The sequence below is a fragment of the Tamandua tetradactyla genome, chromosome 10, assembly GCF_023851605.1.
Source record: "Tamandua tetradactyla isolate mTamTet1 chromosome 10, mTamTet1.pri, whole genome shotgun sequence".
Lineage (NCBI taxonomy): Eukaryota > Metazoa > Chordata > Mammalia > Pilosa > Myrmecophagidae > Tamandua > Tamandua tetradactyla.
The window spans coordinates 20,227,398-20,244,460 of record NC_135336.1 but is presented as its reverse complement, the minus strand read 5'-3'; the positions used below and the strand labels follow the sequence as shown (position 1 = coordinate 20,244,460).

The window sequence follows — 17,063 nt, the reverse complement described above, 5'->3', positions numbered from 1 at the left end:
ACCATTGCTGGGAATCTACTCAAAGGACTTAAGGGCAAAGACACAAACGGACATTTGCACACCAATGTTTATAGCAGCGTTATTTACAATTGCAAAGAGATGGAAACAGCCAAAATCTCCATCAACAGAAGAGTGGCTAAACAAACTGTGGTATATACATACGATGGAATACTATGCAGCTTTAAGACAGGATAAACTTATCAAGCATGTAATAACATGGATGGACCTAGAGAACATTATGCTGAGTGAGTCTAGCCAAAAACTAAATGACAAATACTGTATGGTCTCACTGATGTGAACCGACATTTGAGAATAAATTTGGAATATGTCATTGGTAACAGAGTCCAGCAGGAGGTAGAAACAGGGTAAGATAATGGGCAATTGGAGTTGAAGGGATACAGATGGTGCAACAGGACTAGATACAAAAACTCAAAAATGGACAGCACAATAATATCTAATTGTAAAGTAATCATGTTAAAACACTGAATGAAGCTGCATCTGAGCTATAGGTTTTTGTTTTGTTTTGTTTTGTTTTGATTTTACTATTATTACTTTTATTTTTTTTCTCTATATTAACATTCTATATCTTTTTCGGTTATGTTGCTAGTTCTTCTAAACCGATGCAAATGTACTAAGAAATGATGATCATGCATCTATGTGATGATGTTAAGAATTACTGATTGCATATGTAGAATGGTATGATTTCTAAATGTTGGGTTAATTTCTTTTTTTTCCGTTAATTAAAAAAAAAAGAAAGAGAAGGGGTAATTGGAGCTGAAGGGATACAGACTGTACAACGGGACTGGATATAAAAACTCAGAAATGGACAGCACAATACTACCTAATTGTAATGCAATTATGTTAAAACATTGAATGAAGCTGCATGTGAGGTATAGGTTTTTTTTTTCTTTCTATTATCGTTTTAATTCTTATTCTGTTGTCTTTATTTCTTTTTCTAAATCGATGCAAATGTACTAAGAAATGATGAATATGCAACTATGTGATGATATTAAGAATTACTGATTGTACATGTAGAATGGAATGATTTCTAAATGTTTTGTTAATTTTTTTTTAATTAATAAAAAAAAAATGTAAAAACCATAACAACTAAATCAAATGGTGGACCCTGTTGGATTCTGATTCAAATAAACCAACCACAAAAAGGAAAAAATTAAAAAACAAGCACGCAAACAAGCATATGTGGGGAGGCAGGAACTGGGTGGGGTGGGTTCAGTAGAAAGGGTGAGGGGTCTGGTGGAGAGGACAGGAATCCCAGTAAGAATCTGAGGTAGGATGGTTACCATCTTGAATAATGCATTTAGTTTCTAGCTTTCTGACAATCGAGATACTGAGACAGGACAGATTACGCAGGCCCCATAGTATAAGAAAATGGAGCACCAGTCAAGGGGGAAGACGAACTTCCTGGTATTAAACTCCAAGAGAAATAAATTGACATAAAGATCTCACTGTGTTGCTTCATCCAACTGATGTCTGAGGTTAACCTGTGAGAGCTGGTTGGGCAGTGCCCTGTCCTTCCCTGCGCCCATGGGTCCTTCTCAAAGCTGCAAACTTAGCAGGAGGAACCTTTGGGGGCTGACAAGGACTATTCTTCAGGCACAGCTCTTCTTTCCCAGCACCACCACCTGGGAAACATCAACTGTGTTCTTCCTATCATCTCTCCAACTTTATATCCTCACCTCGGGAGGGCCCGAAGGTCTGATTATAAGCGATATCTTTTCCTAGAAGTCTGGGGGCCGAGACACGGAAACCAGATAGGAGAGAGACCTGATTTTGGCTTCTCAGCCGGTTGGCCCAGCGAAGGAGGACAGGAATGCCTCATGCAAAGCCGTGGTGGAAACCACCACCATTCACGGGCTTACGACCCGACGCAAGCTTCCCAGCAGGCGGTGAGCTGGCTCAGCCGCATTAGCGTCCTGTCTCATGCCGGCTGCTGGCTGGACACAAACACGTGGGCTTCCACAAGCACCTCACACATGACAGGTCCAACACTTACCTCTTCCTGGGCTTCATCCAAGCTGCCATCACCGTCAGCTTTTGTATCTTCCTCTGCTTTTCCCCTGCCCCCGCTCAGCCCTAAAGCCTGGTTAGTAGCGGAGCCAGGAGCCCCGCAGCTGGAAGCCCTCCAGAAACAAGGAGGAGCGGTGCAATTAAAAGCTGACATTTGAACAAGAGAAAAACACCTTCTATCCTTCCTAGGTCTGAACATCTAACTTCTAGCTGAAATACAGCACCCCTCTGCTCTCCCCATCTGTTTGTTGTTACCTGAAATTCATCCCAGGTGTTTCATTACAATCAGCCTATAGCTTTGATCCTAATTAAACAACAATTAAAACCCCCATGTGCCTTCCCTAGAAGAGGTGGCTGGTAAATGGTTTACTTTGACTAGGTACTAGTCAACCAAACTGAATGAGAATTCCCTGCACCTTTTAAAAAGAGTGACCAAATAATCTCTTATAATTTGAATTTGCTTAACTCTACATATAAATGCACAGAAATAAGACCAAAAACCCATACACAAGGTCAAGAATAATTACCTCTGAGTTGTGTGATTTCAGAAGATTTTTGATTTCTTTACGATTTTATTTTCCCATTTTTTTCCCCATGCCTTACTTTTACAACTAGAAAAAAAAAGTAAATTGTTAATGATCAAGCAATAAAAATAATAAATACCTTTTGGAAATTGTGCAAAGATTAGCATAGATCGATTATAAAGGCAAGCAGACGTCCTCTCTCTCCAACAAACACACACAGCCCCAGTGATCTTTCCAGATGTGTGTTTTCCCGTTTTGCCAGAGGCTCAGGTGTTCCTTGGAAACCCTGGGTGGCCCAGGTGCTCCTTGGAGGGCCCTGCTTACACAGTGGCACCCAGTGGCAGGTCCTGCGCATTTGAAGGCTGGTCCCCGATGGGTGCTTCCACGGCAGGAAAATGGACAGGAAGGGCAGCGTCAGTGTTCAACTGGAGAGCGAACTTTGCAGCCTTCTTTAGGTCCTACTCAATTGTCTGTGCTATCCGGAGACCTGGAGGGGTGTGGTCAGATAGCCGCTAATGTTTCCCAAAGTCCATTTGGGAATTAAAACATTGTTCAATGATAGATCTGGGGCTGGGTTATAAAATGGGGGTCTTGAATAGAATGTCTTTGCTATCACTTTCAACTCACAGGATCATCTTTAAAAAAAATAAGGAAATCTATTGGGTGAGAATTTCAGAGTCAGGTCTCCGAACAGCTGTCCCAAGAATTCCAGCAGAGGGCAGTAAGGAACCGTAAGTGCTGGCAACCACCTCGGTTAGAGTTCAAGGGCCTCTTTCCTTATCAGGTGAGAAACCAGAAACATATAACTCTTTAACTATCTGACTCAAGGATATTGTGCCCTCACAGAGCTGCCTGGTAGAAAATGAGACTTTGAACAATGTAATGATTTGTCTCCAGGAAAATCCGCAATTAAACAGATGAGAAACCCAGTATTTCTTCCCAAATCATTTCTTTTTCTCAACCGTAGTGGACTGAGTTGTTGTTCCCACCCCCTACAGCCCCGAAAAAAGAGATATGTTCAACTTCTAATCCCCAATCCCTGTGAATGTATTCATGACCTTATGTGAAAATAGGGTCTTTGCAGATGTAATTGAGTTAAGGTGAATTAGGGCGAGCCCTGGATCTGATGGCTGATGTCTTTATAAGGAGATTTGGAAACAAAGACAGACACACAAAGGGAGAAGGCCATATGAAGACAAAGGCAGAGATTGGAGTTCTGCTGCCACAAGCCAAGGGTCACCTGGGACCACCGGAAGCAGGAAGAGGCCAGGAACGATTGATTCTCTTCTAGAACCTTCAGAGGGGGCATGGCCCTGCTGATGGCTTGATTTCACACTTGTAGCCTCCAGAACTGTGAGAGAAAAAGTTTCTGTTGCTTTAAGCCACCCAGCTTGTTAAAGCAGCCTTAGGAAACTTCCATAGCCACTTTTTTAGTTATTTAGTTACATACTTATTTATACTTGGCTTTATTCCCAGAAGAATTAAGACAATTTCCTCAAGTCACTAGGTTTCCCTTTTGTTCTATTTATACAGGACAAAGAAAACTCAGAATTGGTGCATATATGCCCCAGGTATAGGATTGATTTACCGATAGGCATTCCTCTTTAGTGTTTGCCAAAAATGATGAAAGGGGGGATTTGGTGCAAGCCTGAGAACAGATGAATTTGGAATGAAAGCTCAATAACCTTGAAGTGATGCCAACAGAAGAAAATGGTTCATAAAGGATAGTTTACAAAGAGCAGGAATTAAGAGGTCAGCTCTCTGGCTGGTTGTGAGACCTGGGTCTTAGCACCAATTTGTCAGGTGTGAGCCTTTTCACACTTGGGCAAGCCATTTCTCCTCTCTGGAGACTCAGTTTCCTCTTCTGTAAATAAGGGGATTGGATCAGACAACCCTGGGATCCCTTCCACCTTGGATATGGGAATCTGGGGGCATGTCAGGGCCCTGTAGAAAAAAAAAAGCTGAAGGGGGTATTGTACTCAGGACTTGGGTAGACACAGGAGTTTGGTCAGGGGCAGGAATTGAAAGGGAACTGTCATTCCAATCATGTGTAAAAAGTGATACTGTGTGGAAACCACAGCTCAGTCCTCCCTCATCTACACAATCTATTATTTCCAGTCTTGTCACCTCTGGAGGGAGGCCAGAAAGGTCATTTTCAACAATTATCACTCTAGGATTCTTTCTTCAAGCAAAATGTGGGCGAGTCCAAAGGCACCTGCTCATACTTGTCTTGTGCCGCCTTAATTGCCCCTGAGTACGTTCATGATAATGCTGGAGACCCGGGGGTCTGCTGGATTGGAGTGGCTTGTGTTGGGTTCTCAGAGGAAGCACATCACCACTGCAAGCACCACTGGGTACCATTCAACCCCACTTCAGAAGGGAACACACACCATCTTACAAAGTGTCAGGCAAAAGCAAGACGTTTTGGTTTTAATCTTTACTGTCAATCCCAAACAATCTCTTCCTCTGTCATTACAAAAGTACCAAACATACATGAAGAGGACAGGGAAAACTGACATTTGCAACCCATACATCTTCAACAGCCACCTCAATAATCCCATCACCAAAACCCATGTGATAAGGCATAAACATCAGGCAGACACTTGTCAGTAATCAGAACTATACCAGAAATACACAATCTTTTTTATTTCAAATAACAATGATCATCACGAAAAAAGCCAGACTGTGTGTTGGTTTTACATTCTGACACTTCCTAATAGCCTTCTCCACTAGCCAGGCTGGAGGCCCAGCCCTCTTGGAAGCACGTCTCAGCAGTTCGTTGAGTCAATAAGCTGGGTGTGGTGGGCGAGCCGACAGCACCCAGCGTCCTCTTGTTTTTCTCAAACTTGGAGGGAAGGTCAGCCTAGCGTGGCTCTGGCTCAGCAGCCAGGCTGCTGCATGGCCAGGTCCCTCTTCCTGTGCTCCTCACCCAGGATCGTGTGAAGATCTTCTCTGGGCTGTCCTATTTAGGGAGCCATGATCGAGTTAAGCAGTTGTCCAGGCATGTCAGTCTGACTTTGTAGTTAGTACCTGTCTATCCCTGGGAGAAGGAGACATCAATCCACAGTGCCATTGTAGGATTTGTTGAACTTGTTGAAGGTGAAATCCACAGTGTGTGTGGAGATGGGCTTTATGTACAGAGGGTTTGAGGCCTACAGAACATGAAAGGTAAGAGGACATGTAAGCTCATTCATTTACACAAACAGACTCAGGTCTAGAGGCCCTGTGGAGGTCAATCACCCAAGACACATGGGGAGTCAACAGCCTTGTGTTCCATGATTGGTTGTGCCTCTAGCTCACTCTACATTCCTGGGAGAGACCCATTCCTTCTCTGAGCTTTACCTCTTCTTCTCTGAACTGAGAGGTTGGATCAGATGGTCTCTGAATTCCCTTCCACTATTAACAGAATTTAATTCTAGGTATTCAGTGGGTGCTTACTTTATGCTTAGTTCTTTAGGACCTAGCAGTTTACTAGGGGAGACAGGCTTACTCTTCCTGTCTGAGGCCGTACATATCACTTCTGCTCCCCTCCATGAACGTCCCAACCTGGGCCTGATACAGCGTTCTGCGCAGGGGCCCTCTGCCCCTAGGGCTGTGAGATTCTGGCAGAACTGAGCCCAGCCTTTGGGGTTCCGTTTCTTTGTTTTTAATGTCAAAGAAATTTAGCAGTCCTTTACAGTTTGTTTCAATTCAACAGGACCTCTAGGCTTGAAGTTTTCTTCTACTCCCAACTTCCCACTGGCCCTGTTGCACAACTGTGTGGCTTACCATTTCATAGCGGGCCCTGGATCGCTCGCTCTGAAACTTTGCAAACTCTCTCCGGTCATGGATGGTGACGAGGAGCTTCCAGATGGCCAGGAGTGCGATCCCAATCAGGAGGATACTGCCAACCACAGCCAGAAGGATGGTCACGGCACTGGGGGCAGAGCCACACTCTGCAGGGGACCAGGAGGCACAGTGACAAAGCCACCAGCATCACTGCACCCTTCCCACCCACATACCTCAGGCATATCCAAAATGAAAGGTATGCCTTGCTTCCAAAGGTCTTCCACCTGCTCTCTCTTTAGATCCCCACATTGCTTCTAGGAGTCTTGAGTGGACAGAAGGATTTCCCCAATGTACAGAAGACGAACGATTCAAAGAGGGATGGTGAGTGAACTAAGGTTACAAGCAAGTATATGGCAAAGTCTAGATGAGAACCTCAGTGGCAACTCCACTTTCTCCCACCTACTGTGCATACTGTTGAATTTCCCCTAACATGAAGTATCCAAGCCCCAGCCTGGTTCACACCCAGTGCGGTATGCTGGACCACATCTCAGCTTTCATGTAAATAGTTTCAGGAGCAGAATGTGCAGGCAAGAGGTTTCATGAAGCTACTTCCACCCAGGGCTCGGCCGGAGGCCAGCCAACATTTGTAAGCCCTTAGTGCAGAGCCCGTTGGAGCAAATGTGCTTATTTTCAAAGAACCACAAAGACAGCCCTTGGAAACAAAGCCTCATTCATACAGACATGTATCCTGGGCTGGTACCACAACACTTTCCTTCTGCTTCTTGCCCAGGGAAGGCACATCACGTGGTCCAGCCTGATTTGGAAAAACAGTTTGCAGTTTTGTGAGTTGAAGAGAAAATTGTTTTTCTGCTCTCCCCTTCCCTTCCAGAGATGAGTAAAAGGGCCAATACCAGAAATCCCAATTACTCCAAGGCAAAAAAGCCTTTGGTCCCTGGGCCCAAAGAAGGAGGCAGAATTGTCTGTGTCTGAATAAGGCCTGACCTCCTGGGTATGGCAGCCTGCAGGAATGTTTAGCCCAGCGCTCCATCTGTCCTTGGAATCCATCCTGGGAAGCAGTGGCAGCCTAGTGGCTGTGTACTCGGATGTTCCCTGGCTTGAGTGATATCCCACCCAGCTCCAGTTGCCCAGATGGCTGCATTGTCCATGCAGAACATCCTAGTGCCTCACTGTTTAGCATACAGGTTCCTGTGTGTGCTAAGTGTGTTCTGTGGATAGCTTCACCCCGTGCTGTCTCCTCCAAAACGTGACACACTCCCAAGCGGCAACATCTCACATCCTATCTACCATCCTACAACTCCCATTTCCGTAAACCACCTCCTCCTAGATTCTGGCCTGGTAATGGGTCCCCTTGCTGTATAAACATCTTTATTCTGAACGCTGGGAGTAGGGACAGCCTTAGATCCTAATCTTTAAACGGATTTGTAGCCCTCCTCATTCCATAGCTTGGAGGGGACAGTGAGGTGAGAATGAGTGATATCCTAGAGCAGAGAATGGCATCAGACATCAGAACCCCAGAGAAGCCAAAGGGAGCAGCCAGAAGCTGGAATCTAGAAGCCAATGGAATCCAGAAGAGAAAAAAGACACCACCATATGCACTGCCATGTGAAAGAAAAGCCAAGGACCAAGGATTGCAGGCAGCCAGCTGCAGAATGCCACAGCTTTAGGCAGAAAGCATAGTCTTGCTGATGCTTCAATCTGGGACTTCTCCCAGCCTCAAAACTGTGAGCCAATAAATTTCCATAAATTAAAAGGGAAAAAGGAAGTCAGCACCTTCAACTTCAGTGTGGCCTCGCCACTACGGGAGCTGCCAGGGCCGGGCTCTCACCCACCTGGCTCCTTGAGGACGGTCATGTTGAACTTCCCGCTGGGGAGCTCGGCGTAGGTGAACATCATGACACAATCCATGGTGGTTTTGTAGAAACAAAGCACAGCCTCCTGGTCATCACTCACTGGAAGAAAACCAAGCAGACATTTCCTGAGCGTCTTCCTGAGCAATGCAGAGCTGCTGATGGGTGTGGGAGGAGGGGTGGTCATGGGGGGTGGGGCAGAGAGCTGGGAAGGAGAGGCTGAGTCTTAAAGAATGATTTAGGTTTCTCACATCAAGAAGTCACTGAGTTTTAGATTGCTCTGGGGCATGGATTCCTTTCGAAATGGGGGGACACATGGAGTGCATTAGGGCATCTGCAAAGTTCTACAATGTCTGTGCAGTGTGATGGGAAATAAAAGCAGCCTTTAATGCGTGGGGCAGAGATGGGGCAAATGGAATCAGCAATCAAAATTAAAGGGACAATGGAAAGAAAGAGCCACCCCGACCCCCTGAGGCCTGAGTGAGTGTTCACATTTGGGAAACAGCTGCAGCTCTGTGCATCCACTCAGGGCTAAGAGCTGGCTGCTGAAGCCAAGAATCAGCCACTGTTTCTTGGGATGTGAAACCAAAAAGAACCACAGGGTGATGGGATCTTTGGATAAGAGACAGGTGCCCCAGTGATGCCCAAGGCATGGGGTAAGGGGAGCCAGTATGCGAGGTCGGGATGTTCCCTGCTGCAGGTGATCCAGGCCCAGCCCTGGATGATAACTGGCCTCAGTTCCCAGAGCAGACACCCCGTTCCCCAAGCTGCCTCTGCTCCCTGTGGCCCCACACTGCAGGCACCCTGAGGGTGCTTCTCACAATACCCCATCTGAGCACTGCTTGCATTCCCAGGCTTCACTGGGAAAAGGGCTTGAAGATCTATTTTTAGGAGGGAAAGGAAAGAGGAGAAAGTGTGCAGTAAGCGGTGACCCATTAGGAAACTAGGCAGGAGTGGCAAGTCAATCTTGAATAACAACTCAAGGTTAATATTACGGCATGAAATGCTTTTAAAATGCTCGCCTTTTAAATCTTGTTGCTTTATGCAGTTTTAATCTGGAACCACATAAATTGATGTGGTTATCAAACATGCTGACCTGGATTTATGCAGTTTTATAGAAAAAGATAACTTAAATATTTTTCTCTCAGCCCTCTTGTCATAAGCTTGGTCTGGGTAAGTGTGAGTGTGCATGAAAACAAGCGCCTAAGAGAAGGAAGGAAAAGAATAAATGGTGAATTAGAACAGAAATTTTCTCTGTGAAGCAATTGATTCATTCCAGAGGGTTGCACTTAGAAGCAGCTGCACATGAATGGCTGTAATTGCTACAGACCAAGTGAATCACTTTGGGGGCCACAAGAAAGCATTTTGTCCCCTTTCTGATGGTGTTAGGAGCAACTTCCCCAGGTCTGCAAGCAAAATGTGCTGTAAGCCAGGTCCTACATAGCAAGTCAGAAGCAGGGGCAGGAAAATGGGCAGTAAGACTGGACTGTGTTGTCCTCCCCATGTCTCCCAAGTATACAACACTTGGCACATAGTAGGTGCTCAATGAAAACATGGTAGATGAATAAATGACACAACATACCCAGAAACCATGATTTGGCTAGAGCATTAGGTCAACCCTAGGGAAACAGACAGACAGGAACAAGGAAGTCTAAAAAAGAGTCAAGTTAGGATCAAGACTAGCAGCCAGGGGCTAGGAGTCTTCAGAAGCTATAGGTCAAAGTAGAGGAGTAAACTTGCCAGCAAGAAGAGCCTTGGGTGCAGATTCCTTCAAAGGTCATTTGACTTGATGTAACAACAGCATTCCAGACCAGTTCTGAACCCAAACACATCCATATAGGGCTAATATGTGTGACTTGCTTCCCTTAACCTCAGAAACTCTTTGGCTTTGACAGCAATGGCTAGACTGCAAAAGAAATGGCTAAAGCCTAGAGATAGTAAAAAGAAAACATGCTCTGTGCCTCTGCCTAAGCCTCCTTGGCTAGCCCTGGAGGCAGCCCATCTCCTCCAGTGGGTTCATGGTCAGAAATAGACTTGGGGTAGCCATTTGTGCAGAGGTAAAGATCAGGGTTGGACGGCTGGTATCAAACCAGAGTGGTAAGAATGAGAATGCAAGCTCTGGGTAAGAAAAAGAACAGGAATGGGCCAGAGCTGCAGAAATGGATAACCTGCAGCTGGGGGAGGAGCCAGAGCAGTGCCAAATCCCAGCTGCAATTTGGACACCAACGAAAGACCTACCTCCTGTGATGTCTGCAGCACTGAGAGCTTGGCTGGACTGAGGCCAAACGTAGCAGACACTGGATAACTGTCCACCAAACATGTTTTTTCTTCCTCCTGGGCATGCAGCATGACTACACTCTCAGCCACCTTTGCAGTTAAATGGGGCCAGATGGCTGAATTCTGGCCCATGAGATGTGGTGGAAGTGATGGGCACCACTTCCAGGCCTGACCCATAGAAATCTTTCACTTGATCCTTTACTATCTTTCCTATTTGCTACTGAATGAAGAAGATTTTGAGTATTTTTAGGAATGCCTAAAACACAGAGGGTGCCTGAATTCCTCAATGACCACTTGGAAGGTCCATACCAACTAGGAACATCTTAACTGGACTTTTTGAGTGAAATATCAACTTATATTTTATTGAGTCATTGAGATTAAGGGTTTGTTTATTATAGCAGCTAACATAACTTATTCTAACTATTCTACCAACTTTGCAGAGCGCCTGGTAGAAAAATGTGGCTAGTAAGGAAATGGGGTTCAGTGATGGGACAGAAACTTATAGAACAAGGAAGTGTCATAACCTGGAATTTATGCCCCAGCATAAGCACCCCAAGCCCCCTTGGGGAACCAGTAGTCACCCTAAGGAATCTTAGGCTGTGCTTCCTAACACAAAACTAAAACCATTTCCCCCTTTACCATGCAGCTCTGCAGACAGTCCCCATAGAGGAGAAAATCTCCAGGTGTCTGCCAGTATTCCAAAGGGGGCAGCTGTGCAGGATCCCACTGGCACACTCACCAATGGTGTCCACCCAGGTGACCACCTCATCCTTGCAATAGTTTTGGCATGTCTGGTTGACAGCTGGTTTCCCTGAGTGAAGCAGCAAGCACTCGACACAATCTCTTTGGAAAAGAGAAAATAAATGTGGGTATATTAGACACTGTGCCACAGTTTGACACATACAACCAGAGCTCCCAACAATGTCGATTCCTGCCCTCAGTGTGGGCCCAAGCTCCTGCTTGCCCCTGAAGGCTTTCGCTTCTCCCATCTTCTGATGTTTGGCCTCAGGGAATGTTTCTGTTCTGCCCTTCCCTCTGTTCTGCAGGAAAACCGGAGGGTCCTCAGAAGAACATGTGAATTTAAAGGCATGTTTGGTCTACATGGCAACTTTCTTGTCACAGTCCTTTCAGATTCTGAAACCAGGAGCCAAATCCATCTGCACTCTAGAGAGTCAAATGCCTGACTGAAGAATCTGCTCCAAGCAAGAAGTTTCTGGGTGATAAAACTGTATTCCTGCCCCCCCCACCCCCGAAATTTCTCACACTCCCACAGCCAGTATCTGATAACCCTACATTGTCCTAATTCCCAGGACTCCCGCCCTTGGTAGGAGTCTCAACACTCCTGCACAGAGTCTCTGAGGCCTTTTAAAGAGAAAACACCAATACCTGGGTTCAACCACACCTGTCAATCCACGTCTTTGGGCCTGAACTTCTGGATGACCCGATGCACACAAGGGCTGGGGGCGACTACCCAGGAGAGTGTCAGGCTCTAGTTCTTCCCTCCCTCCCAGACAGAGCCCACCTGACAACTCTGAAAGGACCTTGCTTTCAGAGTTCCTGGGTACCTGTTCCTGGGTCTATACTAGAGTTTGGGGTAGGGATCCCATTATAACAGGTCTTTTTGGAGAAAATGGATTGATTAAGAGCCAAAAAGAGTCACTGAGAGACTCCTACCCCCCACTTCAGCCCACAGTAGACTCAGAGAGTGTGTGAACATGCTCAATGAAACACCTGAATGATGGTCATTATTTATACTTTACATAGTCATAACCCAGTTCTAAACCTTCTCTATTCACCTTCAGTTAGATCAAGGAAAATAAGACCCCTGAAGATACAGGGCCGGAGGCGTGTCTAAGCTTTGACTAAGAGACTGTAAAGCTTACTGGGAATGGGAAGGAGGGTCCCTGACTCCTCTGGTGGACTGTGGGATGGGGATGAGTCTAAATAGGGTGGTGGGAAATAAACCCCAGGGAGAAACAGACAGGGGTATGACAGCCCAACTAAGGCTAACTTTTGGGGATTTGGTGATGTAGTTGTGCTCGGGGGTCCATAGGGAGGGTGAAATAGGGGCTTCCCCAGGAAACTGGGTTAGGACTCAGGAGCCTGATATGCTGGGGAGGGGGTGTCACCGAGTCTCAGCCACATGAGGAGATAGTGGCCCTGCTTACCCCAAAGGAACTGTTTGTTTGGAAATCTCTCTGGCAAACATATAGAGGCAATGAATTGCCTTTACTATTATCATCCATGTGTTAATTCCTTGTGATTACGAAGTCAGCTGCTAAAATGTTTCCAGTGTGTAAATGGTGGAATGGAACGTCAAAGGTGGAATGGAGCTTGCAGAGCATTTCAGTAAGTCCCCCTTATTTCACACATGAGAAAAATGAGGCCCAAGAGAAGTCAATGGCAGAGAGGGGACGAACACCCAGGTGCCCCGCCTCTCAGGCAAGCCTCTCCCCAAATCCCTAGGCCACTTTCGTAACATTAAGGAGGAAAGAGCAAGTGAATAGGTCAAGCATGAAGGGAAAGTAAGACTTTCTTAAAAGGGTTTTAATATGCTCAAGAATTCAGCCCTCCCAGAATTGGCCACAAAATCCCAATCTCCCGGGACTGACTTCATGGAAACACCCTGGAATTAGAATCAGAAGTTGGTACCACTTGCATTTTCCCTGACTAGCCAGAGCCCCAAGAACAGCCCACTGAGACCTGGCTGGGCACCAGGAAAGGGCAGCTCCAGCTCTGAGCCAGCACCCCCAGCTGTTCATGCTGACCCAGCCTCTTGGATTAACACATTGCAGAGAGGGGTGGCTGCTTCTGGTCCCAACTAGGACTTGCCCGGTTGCATCCCCTGCTGTCATTATACTACAGCTCCAGGCCACTTCCAGGAAACATTTCCTAATTATCCATATGGACAAAGCAGTATAATTTGTATGCTCCAGGTTGAAACTCATAATGTACTGTAGCCATGTATTAAAGGAAGTCTGGTCTTTAAAGAAAAAAAAAAGTTGCTGGGAGAGATTTTTCTGAGTGAGCCTGTTAATTGAAATCAGCTGAGGCTAAGTGTGAACTCACCCAAGGTAGAGGGGTGTGTTTAGTTGGTTCTAGCAAGTGGAGATTGGCTGCTCTGAAACACTAGAGGGAAGAAGGACAAAGGGCATTCAAGACCTGTTGGGGCACAGCAAAGCAGCCGGTACAAAAACAGTCCTATATAAGTTATCAACAAAGGGATTTTGCTTTTTGTTTCCTTAAAGTTGCAGCTAGGATGTGAAAGCGACAAGGGTCAAGTGTGGCTAAGAGACAGGGAACTTGGGACAGTGGGTTCCCCCTTAGGGCTTCTTTTTGCTCTCCTTGCTCCTTTGGTATTGCTTAATGGATGATAAAGTAAATTAACTAGTCTATATCTTCTAGAAAGTAAATGCTTTAAACATTAAAAGCTAGGGCTGTCCCCCTGGGGCCAATCCTGTGCTGCCGGGCTTCTCCATGGAAGGGAAGACAGGGCTTTATCTACTTTTATTGATTCCATATGTTTGTCCCCACCCCCCCAACACACACACACCCGATCCCTTCCCTAGTATGTCCCAAGGATGGGGAACATATCCTCAAAAGTGCGCTGCCGGGGGAAGGCACCGGCCTTGAGCTCAAACTATAAACATCGCTGTGAGCACAGCCACAGGGCTCCTCCTCCTCCAGGAGTCTGTTTGGATTCCTGCTGTTTCTCTGCAGTGTCTCCACTCTCAGCAGGTCTAAGCAGATCTGTTTTTGTTTCCCCTTGTCTTGATCTCCCCCCTCCCCCAATTATACAAAATGAAACCTGGCCCTGTCTATCTTGTCTCTCGATCTGCTGCCAGTTCTCAATTACCCACACTTGGATTATTTGTGGCAAGCGTTCAACCGAGGTTTGGCTTTTCACTGCCACCCAGAACAATGCCGTGCACAGCCTGACCAGCAGCCACTGCAGGCTCAGGGACCATGAACTCATTTCATTATCAGCCTGAGCCAGACATTTGGAAGGGAAACCTGCCAAGAGAAAATCGCACAGTTGCATTTCCCCACCAAAGAGAAACATCCTTTGTATTATTATTTGTTTCTGATTATCTGTGTCCCCGCTTCCCTCCCTCCTGGCCTCTGAGCAAGGATGATGGTGCCATGGCTGCTTATCCAGCCAATTTCAAGAGAAAACGTCAACCTGGTTCTATTGCTCCTTGATTTAATTCCCTCGCTCTCCTACTCTTGCGGAGTGTGAAGGGTGAGGGGTGGGGAGGTGAGCCTGTGCCGGACAATTCCCGCAGTGGCAGCAGCAGAGTAGACTGGCCCTCTGTTGTCTGTATAAATGGAGCAGAAAATTCTAGGGCCATTGCGGTTTGTTTCTGGCATGCCTTTTCTAGGTCGGGTATTTTTCCCTATCCAATTTACCTTCTGATTATGCTTTGATTATTAAAGCAGCGTTTTCTAAGTGGGTATTCTGTGAAACACTGGGAGATGTGAATGAAAAGATCAAATTCATTTTGGGGGAAAAAAAAAGACGCATACTCTATCTCCTTTTTGAGAAAAAAAAAGATGCATACTCCATCCCCTTTTGGAAATTCGCCAGTTTAATTTCATCTAATTCAGTATCTAAGTAATTTCTAAACTTGTCTTGGAATACAAGAGTGGTGGTGTTTTTTGCTTTGCTTTTATTTTCTTATGAAATCCCTGTTGAACTAGCTTTCAAAGATTCTATTTTGGGAAATGCCAGCTTAGTTAATAAGATATTCGCTCTCCTCAAGGCCTGGAAAACTGGTGGCGATGGGGAGGTGAGCTGCTAGTCTGGCCTAGTCTGGGTGGGAAGGTGGAGTGAGGGCCCTGGGGGGTGGGGAGGTAGGGTGGCCCTTACCTCTTGGCACTGCAGGCGTCAGGGCAGGTTGGGCACTTCTCACACGTCTCTCCGAAGGCTCCTGGCTCTGTGCACTGGCACTGCCCGCAGACGCAGTGCCCGCGGTCACTGCAGACTTGGCCATCCTTGGCCAGGCACGTGCTGATGTCTGTCGTGCAGTTACAGTTGTCTCCGACGTAACCCGCATGACACTTGCACTCCCCGCAGTGACACTCGCCATGGCCTGAAAGGACACCCGTGGCACATCAGGGCCCGCCTGGCATCGTGCATGAACACAGAGCCACTGAAGGCCACCGTGCACTAGGTACCACAGATCACAAAGAAGATGCTGACTCTGTGGCCAGGATCTTTTTGGGGTGACAGAGAAGGCCTACAGCTAGTATGGGGTGAGAGTGGGGTGCTGCCAGCTCGGGGGCCTGGCTGGGTCTGGCGCGGTGCTCCGAGTGGGTGTGGAACTTGGCTAAGTCATGTCATAGGACCAGAACCAAGGAGGGCTTCTTCCTGCCCCAGTTGTTGTGTGAATAATGGCTCCCAGACACGTCCCTACCTAATGCCTAGAACCTGCAAAATGGACTTTGCAGATGTGACTGAGTAAGGGCTCTTGCGATGGGGAGGTTATCCTGAAAAATCTGAGTGGGCCTAAATACAACCACAAGGATCCTTATAAGCGGGAGATGCAGGCGGTGGGGGGGGGGGAGAGGGGTAGTGATCTGACTACAGAAGCAGGTGATAACAGAAGCAAGATGCTACACTTCTGGCTCTGAAGATGGAGAAAGGGGCCATGGGCCAAGGAATGCAAGGAATACAGCTCTGGAAGCTGGAAAAGGCAAAGGAATGAATTCTTCCTTGGAACCTCTGGAGAGAGCCCAGTCTTGCCAACACTGTGACTTTGGGCCAGTGGAATAGATTCTGGATTTCTGATGTCCAGAACAATAGGAGAATATGTTTGCATGTTTTCAAGCCACTAAATTGGTAGGGATCTGTTACAACAACAATAGGAAACTAACACAGTTGTTCTCCTCAGTCCTCATAAGACGCCAGATTCTTGCTCTGGCCTTGGTCACAGCCCAGAGAGGAAGGATCAGGCGCACATGCCAAGTTCAGCAGCCACAGCTAACACTCATATAATGTGTACTATATACGTGCCAAATGCTGCTGCAAGTGCTTTATGCATATGAACTCAAGTAATTCTTACAACCCTATGAGATAGGTATTTTCTTCCTTTTACAAGTGCTACAGCTGAGCCCCAGAGAGGTGGAGTGGCTTGGTGAAGGGAGCAGAGCCAGGTCTTGAACCCAGGAAGTCTGGCTCCAAATTCCATGATCTTAACTCTAGGACCCACTGTCTCTTATGAGGAAGGATGAGCATGGCCTAACCCAGGCGAGAACCTGCCGGGCCAGCCCTGCTCCCCCTTGCAGGAGGGATGACCTACTCCAGCCACAGGGTGCACAGGTGAGGGGCTGGATATCACCTCTAGGGTCTGCGAGCCCTGAGGGCAGAGCCGTCCCTCTCATCAGAGAAGTGGGTGTGCACGTGGGTGTCTGCATATGTGCCCACACTGTAAAAGCATGAAAATGCACCATCTTCCAATGAAGCCAACAGCCTGACAGTGGAGTCTCGATTTTCCATACTCACAGAGGCAGAAAGCAGTGTTACAGTGATACTTAATTTAAAAAATTCTACTTTATATTTTCCTTCTAGATGCCATTGGATGTTAATAAAACCACA

The 17,063-nt window shown here is 46.6% G+C and overlaps 1 protein-coding gene across 3 annotated transcripts in view; it reads right to left on the bottom strand.

The window, feature by feature from the left end:
* Window positions 1-5,161: 5,161 nt before the first annotated feature.
* ITGB5 (integrin subunit beta 5) overlaps window positions 5,162-17,063 on the bottom strand; it is a 160,108-nt gene continuing 148,206 nt past the window's right edge. For all 3 annotated transcript variants that reach the window (XM_077118093.1, XM_077118092.1, XM_077118091.1), the window contains exons 11-15: window positions 15,336-15,558; window positions 11,205-11,308; window positions 8,171-8,290; window positions 6,321-6,487; window positions 5,162-5,704 (exon numbers count right to left, since the gene is read on the bottom strand). In XM_077118093.1, coding sequence (XP_076974208.1) covers window positions 5,609-5,704; window positions 6,321-6,487; window positions 8,171-8,290; window positions 11,205-11,308; window positions 15,336-15,558 — 710 coding nt within the window. In that variant the 3' untranslated portion in view covers window positions 5,162-5,608. The remainder of the gene's footprint in view (window positions 5,705-6,320; window positions 6,488-8,170; window positions 8,291-11,204; window positions 11,309-15,335; window positions 15,559-17,063) is intronic.